The following is a 19,554-nucleotide window of genomic DNA, read 5'->3' as shown; positions in this document are numbered from 1 at the left end:
AGCCGCATCTATTATAATAGTATCTTGAAACATTTACATTGATTACAGTTTCCACACATACACCCTCCGTCACCTCCGCACCTACAGGTGTGTCATAAGAAACCGATGAAACAGAACGACATTCTGGGCATCTCTTCGCTTCTCAATACAAAAGTTTCTATCGAAAAACCACACATCAAAAAAAGAGGTCCTCCTCATCAATGTCACAATTGTCAAGATTATGGACACACGAAAAAAAATTGTCATCACCATCTAAGATGCGTCAAATGTGGGGAAGACCATCACACGGAGGACTGCACCAAAGACAGCAGTCCTGCCAAATGCTCCTTGTGCTCCAAGGACCAATTACAAGGGCTGCCCGGTATTCAAGGCCGCTTTCAAAAAAGCCTATCCGAGAGTCCCTCGGAAAGGTCCGATTTCCAATCCTCATCCAACCACACACAAATCATACGCAGAAGCCACCAGAAATCAAAGTTCACATCCCGATCAAGTTGGCGAAATTTTTTCTGGTTTCATTTCTAATTTGAGCTCACTAATCAACCCCCTCATCTCCCTCCTCTCCTCTATACTAAATTCACTGATTTCTAAAGGTATTATTTCTCCATAAATATCTCCGTCATACCAATTACTGCTCATTATAATTTATCACACATTTACACTCCACTTGGAGATAGTAAATATAAGATAACAATAATCTGTCACTATTAAAATGTTTATTCACGTGCTAGGTGTTACCACTAGGTAATTCCCCAAAATCATAATATTCATTGTTACTTGTTTTGTATTCTTTTATCTCATCTAATTAATGTGCACATTTGTTGTATAGATTGTAGATTGTCTTATTACTCAAATAAAAAAAAAAAGTTTTTCTATAAACTAAAAATCAAAGCCTAAATAATGATTTAAATAAAAAATGTTTACATTCTTGGTAGGTAGTTCGATGTTATTTACTTCATTGTTTATTTTATTTTTATTTATTCTTCAAGAAGATAATGGGTCCCATGTTCGTAAAAAACAAACATGAATTATTTAATTCTGATTTATACATTTATAATGCACATAGTTCATAATATTATATACATTCATATATATATACATAAAATATATGATATTAGCAGTGGATATTCAAACTTTGTCAAACCATAAAAAAAGTATATATATTTAATTATATAATATTATATCATTTAAACTGTAATTTTTTTTACTGGAATAATGTTATATTTTTAATCATACTAACTAAAAGTTCATAATATATGTATTTAAGACTGTCTTTACTTAATATAGGTACTAATCTAGATATGTAAAAATCACATTTCGTAATCATTTATATTAATTATTCACGTTTAAAATTTTTATCTTATGGTGCTCAACCAGTATAAAAATTTTTCAATTTTATTTTCAGGAACAAAATAATTAAGATATACACTGAAAACTGTCTTAAACTATCGGAAATATATTAGAAAATCTATCCAATTCAGAATTTTTTTTTCGGGCTTGGACTCTCAACAGTCAGCATGTTCCTATAGGTTACAGTGCATGTTGAACCTCAATAAAACGAAACATTCCTAAACGTGCAGGTAATTTGAATGTCCGAACGGAGGATTGCAGGTCTCGTGTTAGTTAAAACTTTGCATAAATCGGAAACGTTACGCGCATGTATGTAGCAATGGCAACTTATAAAAAGTAGGTACATACAAGTGACGTTAAAATTCATTAAAATAACAATATACTCAAAATAATAAAAATAAATTGAATGAATAAAATCGCCTCATCAACACGAGTTTTTTTTTTATTAATTTTGGTCATTCGGTGAAACAATTAACAATAGTGAAACGTATTCAATACCTAGTCTCCAGTTAATAATACTCGATGATCTTGACGATCAAAATTAAAGAAAGATGGATAAAAGGTAGGTACTGCTTATACGGGATGATAACAATTATACATACATTTGAAATGTTCAACATTTGGTAATCACTTATAAAATCTCAGAATATAAGTCATTACATCACGTGGAATCAATTACTTACCTATATAATATGTATATATTATTATATGATGGGTCTAATGATTTGATGTTAATATTCATTATTTTTATCGTAACTGCATGGAAATCAAAAATATCCTGATAAATACTTACGTACAATATTATGAAGCATGATATTATAATATTTGCGGTTATGATTGAACCGGTCTTCTTTTTCGCAGGATTGCTACTAGTTTGGCATACTACCACTTATAGCAGAGCAGAATAAGGGCGAAAAGTTAATTAATGAGATATTATTGAGAAGCCACTATATAATATAGTGACATGAAAATAAGACGTAAATCGAAATATTTTAGATGCTCCAAAGTTACCTTTAATTGGCTGTGCCAATAAAAAAAAACTCGAACAACAACATCAATAATAGTAAAGCTATAGGTATACCGAAATTGATAAAACTTTAGAAGCAGCTGTATGCAACTTATGCTCATGCATCTAAAATAAATTGTGGGTAGTAATATTTACAAAGATAGGTGAGTGGAAGTAATGCCTGATGAATAGAATGCAATTATTACATTGTGTGATCAAGTGAGAATAGTAAAATGAAAGGAGAATTGGATAGCGCGCATGGATTTTGACCTGGTAATTATTGAATTCATTGTGTAAGATTGTATAGGTATCGTAAATTGCAACTATAAGATCAACTTGCCTTTAATTTACGTCTCACTATTGGCTGTCAATGATTTATACATCGCACAACTTACATCGGTCACGTCTCAAAAATTTTTCCTTTGAATTCCGTTTCTAAAACTTTGATTCAGAGATTAACCCATAATATGTCTTTTCTTTTCTTCACTTCAAAGTTGTGAGAAAATATGTACAAAGTACTGATTTTGAAAAATTCTGATCCAAAACACTATGATTTGATCAAACCTATACCTTATTTTGGAAAGTAATGGTAGTTTTTAATTTTGATCTTCTAAAAGTACCAACTAAATAGAATTTTTAAAACCACCCTCAAAATTAAAGGTTGAAGCATTTTGTCTATCTTTCATAAAACGTGCATCTACATATAGACAAAATAAAAAATAAAAATAAAACACACTTAGTCGTAAAACGTTAATATTGATTGCTCCACTTAGAATTTAAATCAAATTCGGTTTTGTTCAAAAACTGGAAAGTTATTCTCGTTTTTCCTTAAATTGTATTCAGTTTTCCGCGGTTATTTTGGAAAATTGGTACTGGGAATTTTTAACTCCAATTCTTCACCTCTCAAATTTGAAAATTGAATCCTTTTTTCTTCTACAAAACAAGCATTTTTAGTATTATTATTAATATCATACTTTCTGTCATTTGATGATATAGTCTGACTGTCTGAGCGTATAATATTACGATATCGTACCATATATTGTCTATTAGTCAATACCCGGTACCCAGAAAGTATTCACTCACCCACCATTTTTGAAGTATCAATTTCAAATATCCTTTCCACTGAGGACGTTTGACTACAAGAAATTGGACGAGAGGAGCGGTGACCGAGATCAAGAGGTAAATTGCCAAATTAATGTAGAGTTTGAATAAGTGGAAGACATGATATTGCATAGGTACCTAGTACTTACTGTATAAATCCTACACCATAAAGTAGGCTTACGCTTTATTATGGTTATTGTAATAAATCATTTTTTTACAAACGGAAATTGCAGTGATTGTTATTTGTCTATATAATACTATGTCCACTCAATATGTATAAAACAGTTTTCAATCATATAATGTCCGTGAAAACGTATAGATGTTAATAATGTTGTTCATTCATGTAGGTACTCACATATTTTTATGACATTAAAAAAAATTTCTAGATATTTTAGTTGATAATATTTTATTTAAATATAACATTCTACATTCATGACTACAATATTATATTACGTATAGGTACTTAATGACAAATAGTACCTATAATTAATAATTATTATTAAATCTTACAAACAAATCACGGTAATTATTAAAATATTATGTACAGGGGAATTACATAAAAGTGCAAGAATGGACAGCATACAAAAATTTAAATATCAAGATAATATAAAATATCAATAGGGTTAATATATATATATATATATAGGTGGTAAACGCAATTTAATTAATAATATTTAGAGTAAAATTGATACTCAAACAAGAAATACCGACTTTTAAACTTACAAGTGATTGTTTGAATTGTATTTGTTATAGACACTATAAATGCATGTATAATAGGTACAATGAAACGTTTCATTCAGTCTTCGCTCCTTAATGAAATTATGTTATTAAACCAAACAATATTTTGTGGTATCCAACAATAAGTGTATTTCAACGGGGAAGGAGAATAAAATCATAAAGTGCACACATGCTTTTAAAAAATGTAAATTAAAAAAGAAGAACGGCTAGGAAATTGACTTTACACATAAGCGAACGTTTCGAATAAAAGAAAATGTATTATTTACACTACTATTATCATATAGTTTTTAGTATATTCCGCTTTGACGAACTTAACATATTTTATTCATCATACAATATAATTTCTTAATTTTTTCGAAGCGCACCAAGTTGAGCTGCCAATGACGTCTCATCGGAAACGAATGATCTTTTCTTATTCACTTTAGCTTCTTTGGAAAACTGAAAAGTAAACAAATATTGCACGTTAATATCTCCGAAGTTTTGTTTCATAATAATTAGGTACGCCTTATAAAAACACGAAAACAGTATTTTGTCTTTTAAACTAGTGTATATTCCTACAAACGACTAAAGACTAAAGACTTAAGACCAAAATATTCAAATTTGATGGACTGAAAAAAATGTATATCATCTATGTATAATAATGATATAAAAAATAGTAATAAATTCATATTAATAAACAGCAGTAATTATATACAATAATAAATTATCTATTAAACTTATTGTACGTTTACGTACTTCCAACAAATTCAATTTTTCACTTAAAACCTTTACTGTAGTTAAAATATATCAAATTTTATTGAACTGTAATTATTGTGGTCGTTTTTTTTATATTTCGTACAAAATAATAAAATTATACAAGCTGTGAGTATTATGTACAGAGACCCAGAGTATTTACACTATTATTCCAAGAACGACGTAACTAGTGTAAGTAACCACTTTTTTGACACCATTCTATATTATGTATAAATTCATCAGTGTCGTAAAATTGTAACTTAAAACTTGAAGAAACTCATATGAAAACTAATGTAAACAAGGTAGCTTCATTGCTTCAGTCACCCGACACTGTTAGCGAAAAGTAACGGATTCAACGATGGGATGTGGTTGAGACCACATTTTTAATCACTCCCCTTGCATATTATAATATATATATGTATGTGCGTGTGTGTGTGCGTGTTAAGTTAGGTTATATTTTCATTTTTTATAAATGCAGTACTTGAATAGAGAGGAAAACGCAAGAATACAAAGTTACTCTCAATTTATTTTATTTTATTTTATGAGTATATACATCCCAATTCAATTAAGAAAGAGACTCAGAAGTCAGAATACGATACGGTCTATGTTGATTTTTATTTGATACATAGTTTTTTTAATTCCAACAGTAGAGAAAGAACGACAAAAAAGATAATAGTAATAACTCATAATAATATAATATACATTTCATATATAGGGTTTAGGATTAAAATACATTGTATTGGGTTTTAGATCTTCCAATACACTGAAAACTCAATGTTTAAAATCCAATCAATAATACTTTAGTCACCTGTTCTGAAAATATATGCTGTTATGTAATAAAACAATACATAAAATACAATAATACATTTTGTGTTTTACATAATATTTTAGAACAATAAATTGATACAATGATATGATAACATAATGAGTATAAGTATCTAAAAAAAATAATATGATATAAAATATACAACTCTATGACAATATTGTTGAAATTGTATTGTTTGACATTTAATCATAATATATTGTAATTTTAAATTATCATATATAATTTATACACTAGAAGACCACATGGCGTATAGGCTCGAGCGACGTGAAATAACAACTAAACAAAACACTAATTTCTGAACTAGGACCTTTTGTCTTCAAGGCACGAGTTTATACAGTTATAACCTAACATAATAATATTATGTCTATAGCACAGTGTATAATATTATAGACAATTATGGAAAATTGTTTTTGCTGGACGTTTTTACATTTTTATATGGGAGAAAAAAATTAACTTTGAATAAAAGTCATCTGCGTTATTATCCAAGCCCGCGTTCAAGCACGGGACGAGAGTCGTGACGAGTGAAGTGGATCCGTGGGCGTGGAACGGTAAAATTGTGTGTGGGTGGTGAGTTTCAGTGTTAACCTAACTACCCTACTTCATTCCCCGAGAAAGATAGATATGGAGAGGACGAGGAGGAGAGCCTCGTAAATATTCGGCGCGTTACTCTTTTGGGGGTTAGCAAGGTTCGGTTGGATATCGCGGGGTCGCGTGTGCGTGTATGACGTCAGGCATGGCATTTTGCAAGCGGTATGTGGTTGGGGTGGCAGTGGTGATAATAATGTTAAGGGGTGGAAACTCGCGAGAGGAGCGAAATGGGGTGGGGTTTCATTCAACGGCGTGCGATATACAAGTTTCTATTTTCGGTATTGACGTCATACGCGCAGTTGCCGGCAAATTTCCGACCTCCATTCAAGAATCCGAGCGCCGCCGCCGCCGCCGCCGAGAGGCTCCGTATCGATTGTCCTAGCGTTGACGTCACAGTTAGAGAAAAGTAATACAATTTGAACACCGGACACGTAAACCACCATATAAATTATATGATTTTATTCCCTCGCGAGTTGGTGGTGGTTTTGCTTTTTTAGTTTTTTTAGTTTGTTTAATGTTTTAGTTTACCTTAATTCGTGACTGTACTAATTTGCACTCTGCCATAAATTAAGAATTAAGAATAAAAAACAGATATGAATCAAAAAAAATGATAATGTGCCCACTACCCAGACTTTGCGCGTCTACAAAACCGGATAATGTTCATTATTATGTTATTTGGACGTGTGGGGAAATATTTAATTATTAATTAGTTGCCTATTATTTTTTAAGGTGAATATAACTTTTTTCTACGATTGACATACTGAAAAACAACACGTTTCATGAATCTAAAAAAATGTTTTCTAAAATAATAATTAAGTTATTTAATAGGGAATTTTTCTACTAACCAGAAAAAAAATACCAACAATTAAACACAGACTTCATTCAAAATATAATTTTAAAATATATTCTATAATCAATATAATATCATAACATATAATAATATATTTAAGACAATACTCTAATAATGAAACGCATATTATTTCCTAAAGTTTTGATACTAGGTACCTTTCAAATAAATCATTGAATACATTTGTTTTGTTTCTTTTCTTTTTCAAATATTTTAAATAACAAATTAATAAAACGTTAAGTACCTACATTATATTTTTTTTTTCAATTTTAGAAATAATAAATAACATGTTTGACGATATATGATAAAATATAAAATAATAAGCATATTATGATGAAAATAAATATTTGTTTATTAAATTTATTGAAATTTAAAAAGTTTATAAAACCGATTTATATTAACAATGTCTTGATATTTTTGTTTTGATATTTTTTTTTAATGTAGTTTTTATCCGCTTATATTTCCATTCATATTGAACAAATATGTTTTATTTGTAAATTTATTTATTTTTATTAAGTATGTATGTTTATTTAACCTAAATACAAGTATAAATATAAATTCTTTGTATTTACATCTCAATATTCAAATTTATGCCTTTAAATTCTGTTAAAATATCCAACGATAATATTACCACTGCAGGGTATATTACTATTACTGTGCATTGATTACGCCTTTATATTTTTGAATAAATTAACTTCATGAATATTCATTGATTATTAAAAACTATTCATTATAACTATCAAGATATATATAAATACCTAAAACTATTGAACCACAAGGGCATAAGCACATGCCATATATCATACCTACCAAATGATTTATATATTTAATAAAAATTTGTATTTAAATACAATAATTAATCTGGTACTATAATAATAGGTATTTACTGATAATAATATAATAGTAGGTACTATATTAGAAACAATATTAACGTGTCAATGTAAAGCAATATTATTTTAGATATTCAAATTTCATATAGGCAAGTTACCTATGTCGATATCCTCTCGTTTATGCAAAATATACGATTAATTAAATTTAAATGAATTTCTATTAATGTAATTCGTAGGTACATTAAATAAATTATGTATTTACGTCCCTAACACCAAAGTAGCCACACACATATCTATTATATAGAGGTAAAGTAATACAAATAGATATATACAAGTTCATTTTTTTAGCAAACGTTGAACAAAAATTTATAATGTAATCTTTAAATACAATAAAACTCAAGTGAAATTTCCCAATTTATTTTAAATCACACAATAGAATAATCCGATAGAGACATTCAGGCACAGATTCATTTTATATTCTACGTTAAATAAATTGCATTACACTCTACCGTTTAAATCGATCAATATTTTCTAGTTGTATACTACATTTTATAAATGCAATATATCCTGCACGATGTTTAGATATTTTTTTTGTATTTGTGTAATATACAGTCTATGCGTACACCTACTGTATAAAATATTCAATGTATAGGTACCGTCATAAAAACGAAAATAAACTGATGTCAAACCATTGGTAGACTACATTGAAAGTATATAGTACAAAAACGTATGTGGGTTTGGAGTAGGTAATAAAAAAAGTTTAATTTTAAAATTAACCATAGTACCTATTCTCATAATAAAATCGTTGACGCTTGTACGTTTCTCTAACATAGAACAACGTACGGGTTACTAACCAATGTCCAACAACCATTATATTGTATTGTGATATTGAATTGTGTAGCCATACTGACACATTAGAAAATAAAAATAAACTGTATATAATATGTTCGTTACAAAAAAGAATAACATAACATAAAATATCGGGTGAAGTTGGTATTTATAAATGGTTTTATTAAAAAAAAAAAATGTATATTATTTATTTATTTCTATGGCACAATACAATTTCTTATAGAAGTCTTATATTAAAAAGAAAGTTGTTTTGAAGTGCTTTTTTTAGAATTTAATTTAATGTCTTACCTTCCTTATTTAGTATTTTTTTTTTTAATTTTAAGAATTAGGTACCCACATAGTTAATTTATACTGTTGGAGGATCGTTTACTGTAATGTATGTACCCTAACAACAGTGGCTGACTAATTACCTACCTATACCAGCTACCAGACTTGATGATACTAAGGTAAATGGCCTTTTCCTTATTAATCACTTCGGGAGATGTATATAGTATCATTATCTATGTATATTACCTATGTATCTATGTATAATTCAACTGCCGACTTGGTAAATGCTATTCTGCACTACAAGAGAGCTTATAAAATATCTATAGAAACTAAATTAAACTCAATACATATCATTCTAACTCTATAATGTACAAATAATACATTTTAAATTCTGAGCGGAGCGATGAATTTATTGATTTTACAATGATGTGTTTTTTTTTTTTAATTTGTTGAGCGTAAATCCATAATAATTTTTTATGAGGCAACTGAAGTTCGAATTTTGACAAATTATTTTGAGTTAGAAATGCATACATTTTTTTCTTTTTATATCTAAGATTTGAAAATTGTATGCAAGATTTCTCATACCTTTGTTTACCCTTGTCAAAAAAAAAAATGTCTATCAGAAAGTCAAATTACATTTTTATGAGCGTTTGAAGTTCAAATTCTTACAACATTGGATATTTACTCGATTTCTCATGGATTTTCTCATTTTGTTGTAATTTTAAAACGAATAACCGTAGATGCTTGACATTTACAAGAGCCCTCTAGAGTCTTTAGTAAATATAATAGATATTGGGGCAAGAGTTTTATATTTTTTTTTATACAATTTAAAAATAAATTAAATTAAGTAAAAATTTGTTTTTTACAATATTATTGTTATATACCTACTAAGTACCAACTATATAAATTATGTACAGAATTCATGGCGCATGAAGTGCGTACGAATGTTTCGATTTTACTCCAATGACACAACTATAATATTTTATAGATGTCTAGGGTCTCTAAAAATAAATGTTTTCTATTATAATGCGTCACTTGGCCACAGAGCCATTCCAGCGATGTAGTTTTAACTACTCCCGCTAGTGACATTATTGCTGCTTTCTAACCGTATATACGGTATAGCTGTATAAGCATAACATAGGTAATACTGTAATACATGTGTGAGACGTGAGTGTATACTACGTTGAACGTATATACTATTTTGTTTTTCTATAAAATACCAGCACATATGCATCTGTTTGTATCTTGTTGTCAGTTTCAAAATATTTGAGTACTAATTAAAGGTACTTTTTTATTATATTGGACATATGCCTGTCCGACTTTTCTATTTATACCATACTAACCTAATATATTTTAATTTTTAATACTTTTGGTTGACATTAAACAATATAATATTATTATAATAATACTACATTATTACCCACTGCAGTAGTAAATATTGAATTAAATATTATCGATTAGTGATTATTCATTCCATGACTCACTAACTACGTAGAAAAACTGAAACGTTGCATGCTCTCATGCTTTTTTTTCACGTACACGTATATATAGAACTTTCCCGGTCTGTCAACGTAGTTGTATAACATTAATAATAATTTAGCACTACCTAGATTAATTATTAATTAATAACCCTCGAACTCAGTCCTGTCGCTATTTTAATATTTTTGATTTGCAGTTAAAAATAATGTTGATCGTCGACGCACTTGCATGTTTCAACAAAATAAATAAAATGCAATGGACATTTTATGATATCGGTTAACCACTTACCGCAATACACTTACTTAGTGGATTTACCCTATGTGACAATTATTTACAGAGGAATATTTGTAATTTCCTGATCACAATGAGTGTGTTCTAAACACGCGAGAATGCTATAATCTATAGTTTCATTAATCACAATTATTATTTTTTTGAGCGTTACTTCACCTATTTTTTATCATTTATTTTTTATCTTTTGTAGCTTTTAACAGATAGTTATTACTTATTATAGTTAAACAGTTCTAGCTTAGATTCACCTCATTATACATTATTTGTATAATTGTATTTAAATTATTTCTCGTATGTATGAAATTTACAATGAATTCTAATCAACTAACCATAAATTTAATATATGATATAAATATTAGTTCTGCATTTTTATACAATATATTTAAAACTTGATTCGTAAAATATAAATATATAATCTTTTTTTAATATTAGACATTATAGTGATACATTATACACACTACAGAGTACAATATACAGTATATACACGCAAAAAAAAAAACCCTACGTTTAGTATATACATATCATCATATTTTTTTATAGACATTCATTAATAATTATTATTTCCTAGATGGCTATATCTATTTGAATGTTTCATTTCGATATTTCCATAGTATTATTAATTATCATATTATGATTAATGATAATAATAACAGGAATATTTATGTATCGTATATTGACAGTGGCAAATGGTGACGGCAACAAAAAAAAAAAAAAAATGTAATATGTCTTTGAGTGTACATCACTCAAATGGGATCGCGTATCGTAGTGAAAACGGAAAACGGCAGTAATAATATTATTATATCATTGACGTAAGTACTATACTGATGTTAACCAAAATTCACGCACAGCAGGATTTTTACGATTATTGAATGTAAAGTGTATACTCACATTGCTGTTATCACCGTAATTTCCACGAAGACCACCTTCGGCGATCACCTCCAATAGACTCTCCAAACCTGTCTTCTCGCCTGCTGGTCTGGGCAGCACGAACTCTCTCTGTCCTCCGTCTGCCATGGGAGGCGATGGCACTGCCGCGGTACTCATACCAGAGACCGTGGAAGTGGTTGTAGTGGTCGACGTGGTCATTGTTGTCGCCGTGGCTGTCGTATTGGTGGCACCGTTGTTAGATTTTAGCTCACGCAACTGCCGTACGTCCTCGTTGTCCAAAGATGATGATAAAAACGATGGTGAAATCGTCTGCTGTATTCCACCAGCCGAAGACCTCTTGATTAGTGGCGATCCGTTCGCCCACTGTTTGTAGAAATTTCCGCGTGGTACGGTATGCAGTGGCGACGACGACGCCAAGTATGATGTCGATGGTGGGGACAGTGGTGGTGGCGGTGTCTGATCGTCAACCGACTTGTAGTGCTGCTTCAGCAGGTGCTGTTGGTTCTGTAGCTTCTGTTTCTGTTGTTGCTGCAGCTTGAGAAATATCGGCGGCAGATGTTGATAGAGCAATGAAGTGGGCGACTGACGCTGTGGCTGATCCCGGTCTAAACGCTGTTGTCCGATGGTGTCGTCGGTTTGCTGCATGTCATCCAGGTCGCCATTGATCAGGGATTCCCAAAAGTCGTATAGCTGTCGTTCTTTGGGTGACTTGAACGCGTTGGATGGTGACACGAGGTTTGACATGAACACCTTCCGAAAATTGTGTATTTTGTCCGTCATCGGATACCTTGCTGCAGTCATTTGACCACCGGAATGATCCCCAAACAACATATCGTCGTTATCGTCGTCATCACGGTCGCGGTCACGGTCATCGTCATCATCGTCATACAACAGATCGTCGTCAACAACAACACCACCGCTACCACCCGACGCGGCCAGACTGGTCACCGGATAATAACCGTAACCACCGTAACCACCGTAACCACCATAACCAACGCCGTAACTCGGATACCTGACTACAGCGTAGTCCAACCGGTCGTAACGTCTGGGGCTGGGATCGTATGCGACCGATCCTCTAGCTTCACCATCATAATAGTCGTCTGGCGACAGCGTTTGTCTACCGCCGCCCATTATCGCTCCGTATCTGGCCATTGACACCGGATAATGTCTCATCATGTTGCCGTATGAGGATGACGCCCAACCACCGGCTCGATTAACTCCGTTCGCCCATGTCGGGTTGCCGTATCGATACTGTTTTTGGGTCAACTGCTGTTTGCCATACCGATTCATGTTGTACACCTGGGCTGTGGCAGGCCACGCTAGGCACGCAACAACGGTCGCCATGACAGCCACATTTAAGGCAGTTAAAAAGTTCATCTGTAATCGACAAAAAAAAAAATAATAATATTAATCACCTAAAATTCGTATCTTCGTCCACCAGCGGTGAGGTACTTATTTCAATTTGTTATTCGAAATTAGTTTTAAAATGTTCTTCTCAACTCCAATTGTGATAAAAAAATTAATTTTAGAATATTATTATAGTATGGTACAGGTTAATTTTAAGGTAGTTACCTACCTAACTAAATTAATCAAACGTTTTGTTGAAAGTAGCCAACCCAACCACTATTATTATAAATATAAACGTATATAATATATAAACGTTTACTGTACCTATATTATATAATTATATTTAGGATGTTTATATTATTTTTAAATTTTTAGGTTTCGTAAATTTAATGTATGAATATTAGTTTATTCTTGTTAAAATATTTATTTTCGATCATTGAAAATCTGAAAATTGACACTGAATGTTTTTGAGTATAGTTGTTAGTATAGTGAGATTTTATTTTACTATAGGTTTTCGTTATCAAAATATTTTCAGGATGTGCAAAGTTAACATTAATCCATATAGAACTTAAAGTGAAACATAATACTTATATATTTGAAAACAATTTAATTTATATTGAACATGTTGACACTGATCAATACAAAATGGTAATTTAAATAATTTTTTTAGTATAAAATAATGTGGTAAACCTATAAAATGTATAAAAATATTTGTTTAATGATTACTTCATTTACATTTTAATAAGACATTTTAATTGATTATTAATTGCTTATGTATACAACTTTCAAGTGCTGCTGTAGATAGTTGAAATTACAGTTTATAAATAATCTATAGTTATAGTCAATATGAAATACTGATGTTATATTTAAAAGTTTCTAAAAGCTAAATATTACTAGATTTAATATATTTGATAGAAGAAGATATTTTAAGTTTTTAAAATGAATTTTGTTACTGAACTTAACTAAACTGGCTTTCTACACTAACTCCAATTATGCGGAAAAATCGTGTTCGATGTCGTGAGTCGTTCGTTGAGCATTTTAACCATAGAACATCACTCTCAAGGCTTGCCAATTGCCATACCTGCAAAGTGAGACTTTTTATTTACCGGAAGCTATTGGGACCAAAAGAATTTATATCAAAAAAATTGGAAAATGGTTATTTAGCGGTTCGGTTAAGGATTATTTTTCTGAATTTTTTATAGTCTTTGAATCAATGTATTACATCACGTGATATTTAAGAAATTAGCAAAAACAAAAGATTCTATATGACACACAAAGTCATAGGCAACCAAACACTGTATTGCATATATCGATAAAACATTTTGTTCTTCAATTTATTGTTAAAAACAAAAAGTGCTATTGAAAATAAATGTACTATGCACTATGCAACCATGATAATATAATAATATTCTCAACTGTCATGCATCTTAATATTATTGTTGTTTTTTTCGAAATTTTTAAATTAGGTATTTAATATTTTGAGTACTTAACAGGAATTTGTTTTGCAATACCTAAACTTACATTTATGGAATGGAACTTTGCGGATATTTTGATCCTGAACATTTAAAACCGCTTGGTTGGAAATACATTTTTTAAATGTCTTAACTTTTAAAACGCTCAACTGAACAATTCGTTTGATTCCCAGCCTGCGTTATATTAAAAATATTAAAATAGTATCATTGATTTAATAATATTGTATACTTTAATATTACTTTATATTATAAAGTATATACCTATACTATATTATAAACAAATAAATAAATATTATTATAATTCAAACATAATATTATTTTATTTTATCTTAAATTATAATCATGCATTGATAGATATACGTAGCGGGGCAGACTGTGGAGCTCAATAATAATATTTGATGTTAGGTACCTTGTACCTACTCGGTAAATACAAAAACAATGACATAAGGTCTCATAAAAACAGTAAAAATGTTAAAGAAAACTCTGTTGAAATGTATATAAATAAATAGGTACTATAATAATAGCATCGAGTAAAATGTACCATATAGATAGCAGTACCTATTATATATTATTACTAGTGCGAATTACTTACAGTTCACTTGTTGGTTATTTTACTTATTTCGTATTTTTCAAGTTAATATTATAGTCGCTCCTAGTCACCGTGTAAGTACTCTTTTCTTCTTGGTATCGTGAGTGGCGACGTGTCGTGTGCTCGGCGTTCGTTCCGGAACTGTCACGGTCCGCCCGGCCGGGGTGAGGTTTTATAGGGGTCTGTCGCGACGCCCACGCGTCGCACTCTGAATGAAACCCTCCGTGCTGCCGACCCCGCCACCGAGTGGTGGTCCGATACTCCGATCACTATTTACGCGTCTCCCGCCCGTACCCCAACAGCCGACAACTACCCAGTACCCACCATCCAGCACAACCTATCCCCTTATCCACCGCGTGCCAATTGTGTTCCGTCGTCGTCGTTATTATCATTATTTATCTCCGCTTTTCCTAACAGGTCCTTAAAATCCATATTATATACATGTAAACTATCTAAGTTCGTGTGCGTGCGTATCCCATCGAGAATAGTGTGATAATCGGTACGGTGGTGGCTCGATAATATAACGCGTGATTGCGTGAACGTGTAATGGGTAGGCCTTGAAAAATTAAAAATAACAAAAACTACTACAATACTGTTTATGACATGCAGTATATATATACAAAGTATGATATACTGTATTATATTATGTTCATGTACTACAGGGCACATATATTTATATGTATATTATATAGTTGCTGTTACCGCCCGTTGCCCGCTTTTATTTCCCGTATATGTAGTAGGTACGCGCCGTTTTGCTGTCGGAAATAAAATTAATTGCTTTAATATTACATTCCTGTCTTTATAAAAAATACTTTTCTATATCTACAATTTATAATTTATATATAATTATGTACATATTCGCACAGAATCCGCTCAAGATGAGAAATGGTCCTCCCGGTCCATATATTATATCACATGTATCGGTTACGAAAGATGAATTGAGTAAATAATTGGATACGGTTTAGAAATCAGAATTTTCAAAGATCAAATATGTCATATTTAATAATTATTCCTAAATTGCTTCCAAGTGTATCCATAGGCGTGCGCAGACTTTTGGTTCCGGGGGTGCACACTAAAAATTAGGGCCCACAATAATTATTTTGAAAACAATTATAGATACCTACAGACAAATGTTTTAAAGATATCAAATGTACTAAAAATATTTATTTTATTTTATTATCATTCTAATAAATATTACATAACAATGTATAGATATACAATCTTATAATGATAATTGACGTTTAAAAGAAACAACATTTTTGAATTCGTCAATAATTTTATTAATTTCATTTACACTTAATTAAGAATTAGGGACCTTGTTATTTTTGGTGAAGGGTCCGGGGTGCCCAGACACTACTGGCACCCCCTGTGCGCACGCCTATGAGTGTACCTAGTTAGGATTCAGAAAGAGTGATTTAGCGAGGAACAAATTATGTAGGTGTACCTACTTGATTTAATAATAAACGCATTTTTATTTTTTCCTGACTGAGGTAAAATCTAAATTCTTTAATTTGGATATAGATTTAAAAACATACAATCAAAGTTATGATAGGTGGTAATGATGATAAAAAGAAAAAGGTAAGATTTTATTAAATCTCACTTTATTCATTTGTTATTATTGTAACTAGTAAACCTAAAATAAAAACAAATTTTTAGTTAGTTAAATATTATTGTATCATGATTCATGGAAGTGACATATACTAATAGGTACTACTGATATTCTTTTAAGTATAGCTGGTATTTTTTAGTTTATAACTAATTTATAATTTCACCCCCACACTTAATTGTTTAAAACACAATTTTATGGTTCATAATAACTTTGTGCGTTGCATAGGTAACAACCGACTATTTACAGCAATATTAATAGTTAATAGGTAGAAATAGGTATTATAATTATTGAACAATGTGTATCTATTACAGAATGATCTTATTTATATAAAAAAACCAATTTTTTTACTCTCGTATATTTTTATTTTTTCACTGTCAACTTTATCTCAAAGAATGACGATTGTTGTTAATTTTCAAAGTAGATTTTACATTTACATGTCAACTTTTACAGCGTAATATACTAATATATAATTGACTTGGTTTGCGCTGGATATGTCTAGTTCAACATCAAATCAAATTTCCATAAAAAATAACGAGCACATATGTCACGTATATAATGTATATTATAATATGTAATATGTATTGTATGTATATTATATATATAGATATATAAATATATAACAAACACAAACGATCGATGAACATTCGTACTTTGTAATATACACACACATAATTTATGTAGTTAAATTATAGAGATGATTAGATGTTATACTCTGTAATAGTGTGTACCATGCTTCGAGTTGTGTCTAATCTTTGTATAGCATTGGTAATTGCTATACTTTGTACTTATGTAAAATGTATACATCATACATATCTCCCGGCTATCAGTTTTATATGGTCACTACACTTTATCTCATTTTGTAGACCAATTTTTATGTTATATTTTATTAGTGTTACCTATAAATTTTTCTATTTGTCTTCAAAGCCATATTTTTTACGCCTCATAGTTTTATTGATGATATCATGCATTTCTCTGGAACTATATTGATAAGTATTTATAAAATATTAAACGAAATAAAATAATTATTATTGTAATTTATAAGTTTAAAAAAGATAAACCAGTGAAGTCACTTCACTGTACAACCAAATGATTTTAAAAAATAAACTTGTAAACATATATTAAATATTTTCAAAATGTTTTAATTTATGTTAGAAAAACTTCTGAGGAACTTGGTTTTGGATTTTCAACCTTTAGCAATTTTAGATAGCTGATCTCAGCCCTGACCTAAACTATAAAAAATTTCCATTCAGACCTTTTCTATGACTATAAAGTTTAAAGTATAAAGTCACTTCGGTGAACAAGAACCTAATACATATACAATATTTTGATATACAATTTTGCGGCCGGTTCACTATGAGTTTGATTAAGTTTTTATTTTATTCAATTCATAATAATATACCTACACATCGTACATATATGCTTAAATAGTATCTTAGGATCCTAGAAAATAGTAGTTATGAAGGTAAACCTATCAGCTGATTTACTAAAGTAGTTTTTTTCAGTTTTTCGTAGAATTTATAATATTGTTATTGCGCCCACCTTTATGTACAACTTTAAGCGAGCTTAAAAACATTTTTAGATTTTGTTATGACTTATGAGTAAGAAATTTATTTATTTTATAAGTGTACAAAAATTCCATGTAGTGTACTACATCGAGATCGATAATCGAATCAAGTAAATAATTCAAAGATATACATCATAAAAATTGTACAATTTAGAATAAATAAACGACAAATCACTCACTTTAAATCCTTTAAATATTTATATATATTTAAATGTAAAATATGTTATTATTTATTATTAGATTAAATTACGGTCAACAAGTATATAGGTACCTATACTCACCACAATAATTACACAAGATTATAAGAGTTCAATATTTTTGTGCATGTTTTACAAACAATTTCATATTTTTTGTAAGCATAAGTCATTTTTTAACTTCAGCTTATAAGAATATCATAATTTAAAACAAAATTTAGTGCTTTTACTAAACTTTTTGGGAAGCTTAGTAAAAGTTTTTGACGTTTATGATACATCTGGTCTGTAGATTAAAAATAGTATGTGGTTTTAATCCACAGTTAAGTGTATGGTATTTTGATATATTAATAAAATTAATCGATAAAGTATGCGGGAGTCAAAATCATAAATGTGTGGTTTTTGGATGCAACCCGTAATTTCCTTAAATGTAAGATTAAACTCTTAAAAATGTCAACAAAAAAAATTGTTAAATTACTGTAGGTAATTAAGAATTTAATAATACTAAAAATTTGAAATCCGAATCTTAACTAACGAAATTACCCGGTATTGTCCGAATTTAATGAAATTGTTTCAAGCTTCTGAAGTGCTAACATACCTGATACCGACGAGAATTAATATGACCTGCTCGCCGCGAATACCGTAAAGGTTGGTTTCCACTAGATACGTGTACGTGTACGTGCATAAAAATACTTTTCTGTGATTGGTTGGTATACATGGTAAGCTTTTGGTATACAAGAGTGTTAAGGCGCATTCACAGCTACGCCGTGTGTCGTGTTGTGCGAGTGTTTGGTTATTATATGGTTACGACTGGTAACCAATATGGTTTAAAAGTTGAGAATTAAGGCGCATTCACAGCTACGCCGTGTGTCGTGTCGTGCGAGTGTTTGGTTATTATATGGTTACGACTGGTAACCAATATGGTTCAAAAGTTGAGCATTTAAGGGGATTCACACCTCGTCGTGTCGTGTGAAATTATCACGGTTTACCACAGTT

General features: G+C 30.3%; 1 protein-coding gene across 3 annotated transcripts; it reads right to left on the bottom strand.

Annotated features, from left to right (window-relative positions):
* Positions 1–3,843: 3,843 nt before the first annotated feature.
* On the bottom strand, positions 3,844–15,385 carry LOC100161252. Of its 3 annotated transcripts, none has more exons than XM_029489639.1 (4): positions 15,198–15,385; positions 14,097–14,214; positions 11,787–13,163; positions 3,844–4,630 (listed from the first exon to the last, which is right to left on the bottom strand). In XM_029489639.1, the coding sequence occupies exons 3-4, from the start codon at positions 13,161–13,163 to the stop codon at positions 4,538–4,540; spliced, it is 1,470 nt and encodes a 489-aa protein (XP_029345499.1). In that variant the 5' UTR covers positions 14,097–14,214; positions 15,198–15,385; the 3' UTR covers positions 3,844–4,537. The 3 variants fall into 3 exon arrangements, with proteins under 3 accessions (XP_029345499.1, XP_016662805.1, XP_029345498.1); XM_016807316.2 differs by having other exon boundaries at positions 14,119–14,214; XM_029489638.1 differs by lacking the exon at positions 14,097–14,214 and having other exon boundaries at positions 15,198–15,384.
* Between the last annotated feature and the right edge of the window lie 4,169 nt (positions 15,386–19,554).

Source organism: Acyrthosiphon pisum, chromosome A2 (assembly GCF_005508785.2).
Source record: "Acyrthosiphon pisum isolate AL4f chromosome A2, pea_aphid_22Mar2018_4r6ur, whole genome shotgun sequence".
Lineage (NCBI taxonomy): Eukaryota > Metazoa > Arthropoda > Insecta > Hemiptera > Aphididae > Acyrthosiphon > Acyrthosiphon pisum.
This window is presented reverse-complemented; position numbering and strand designations above follow the sequence as displayed.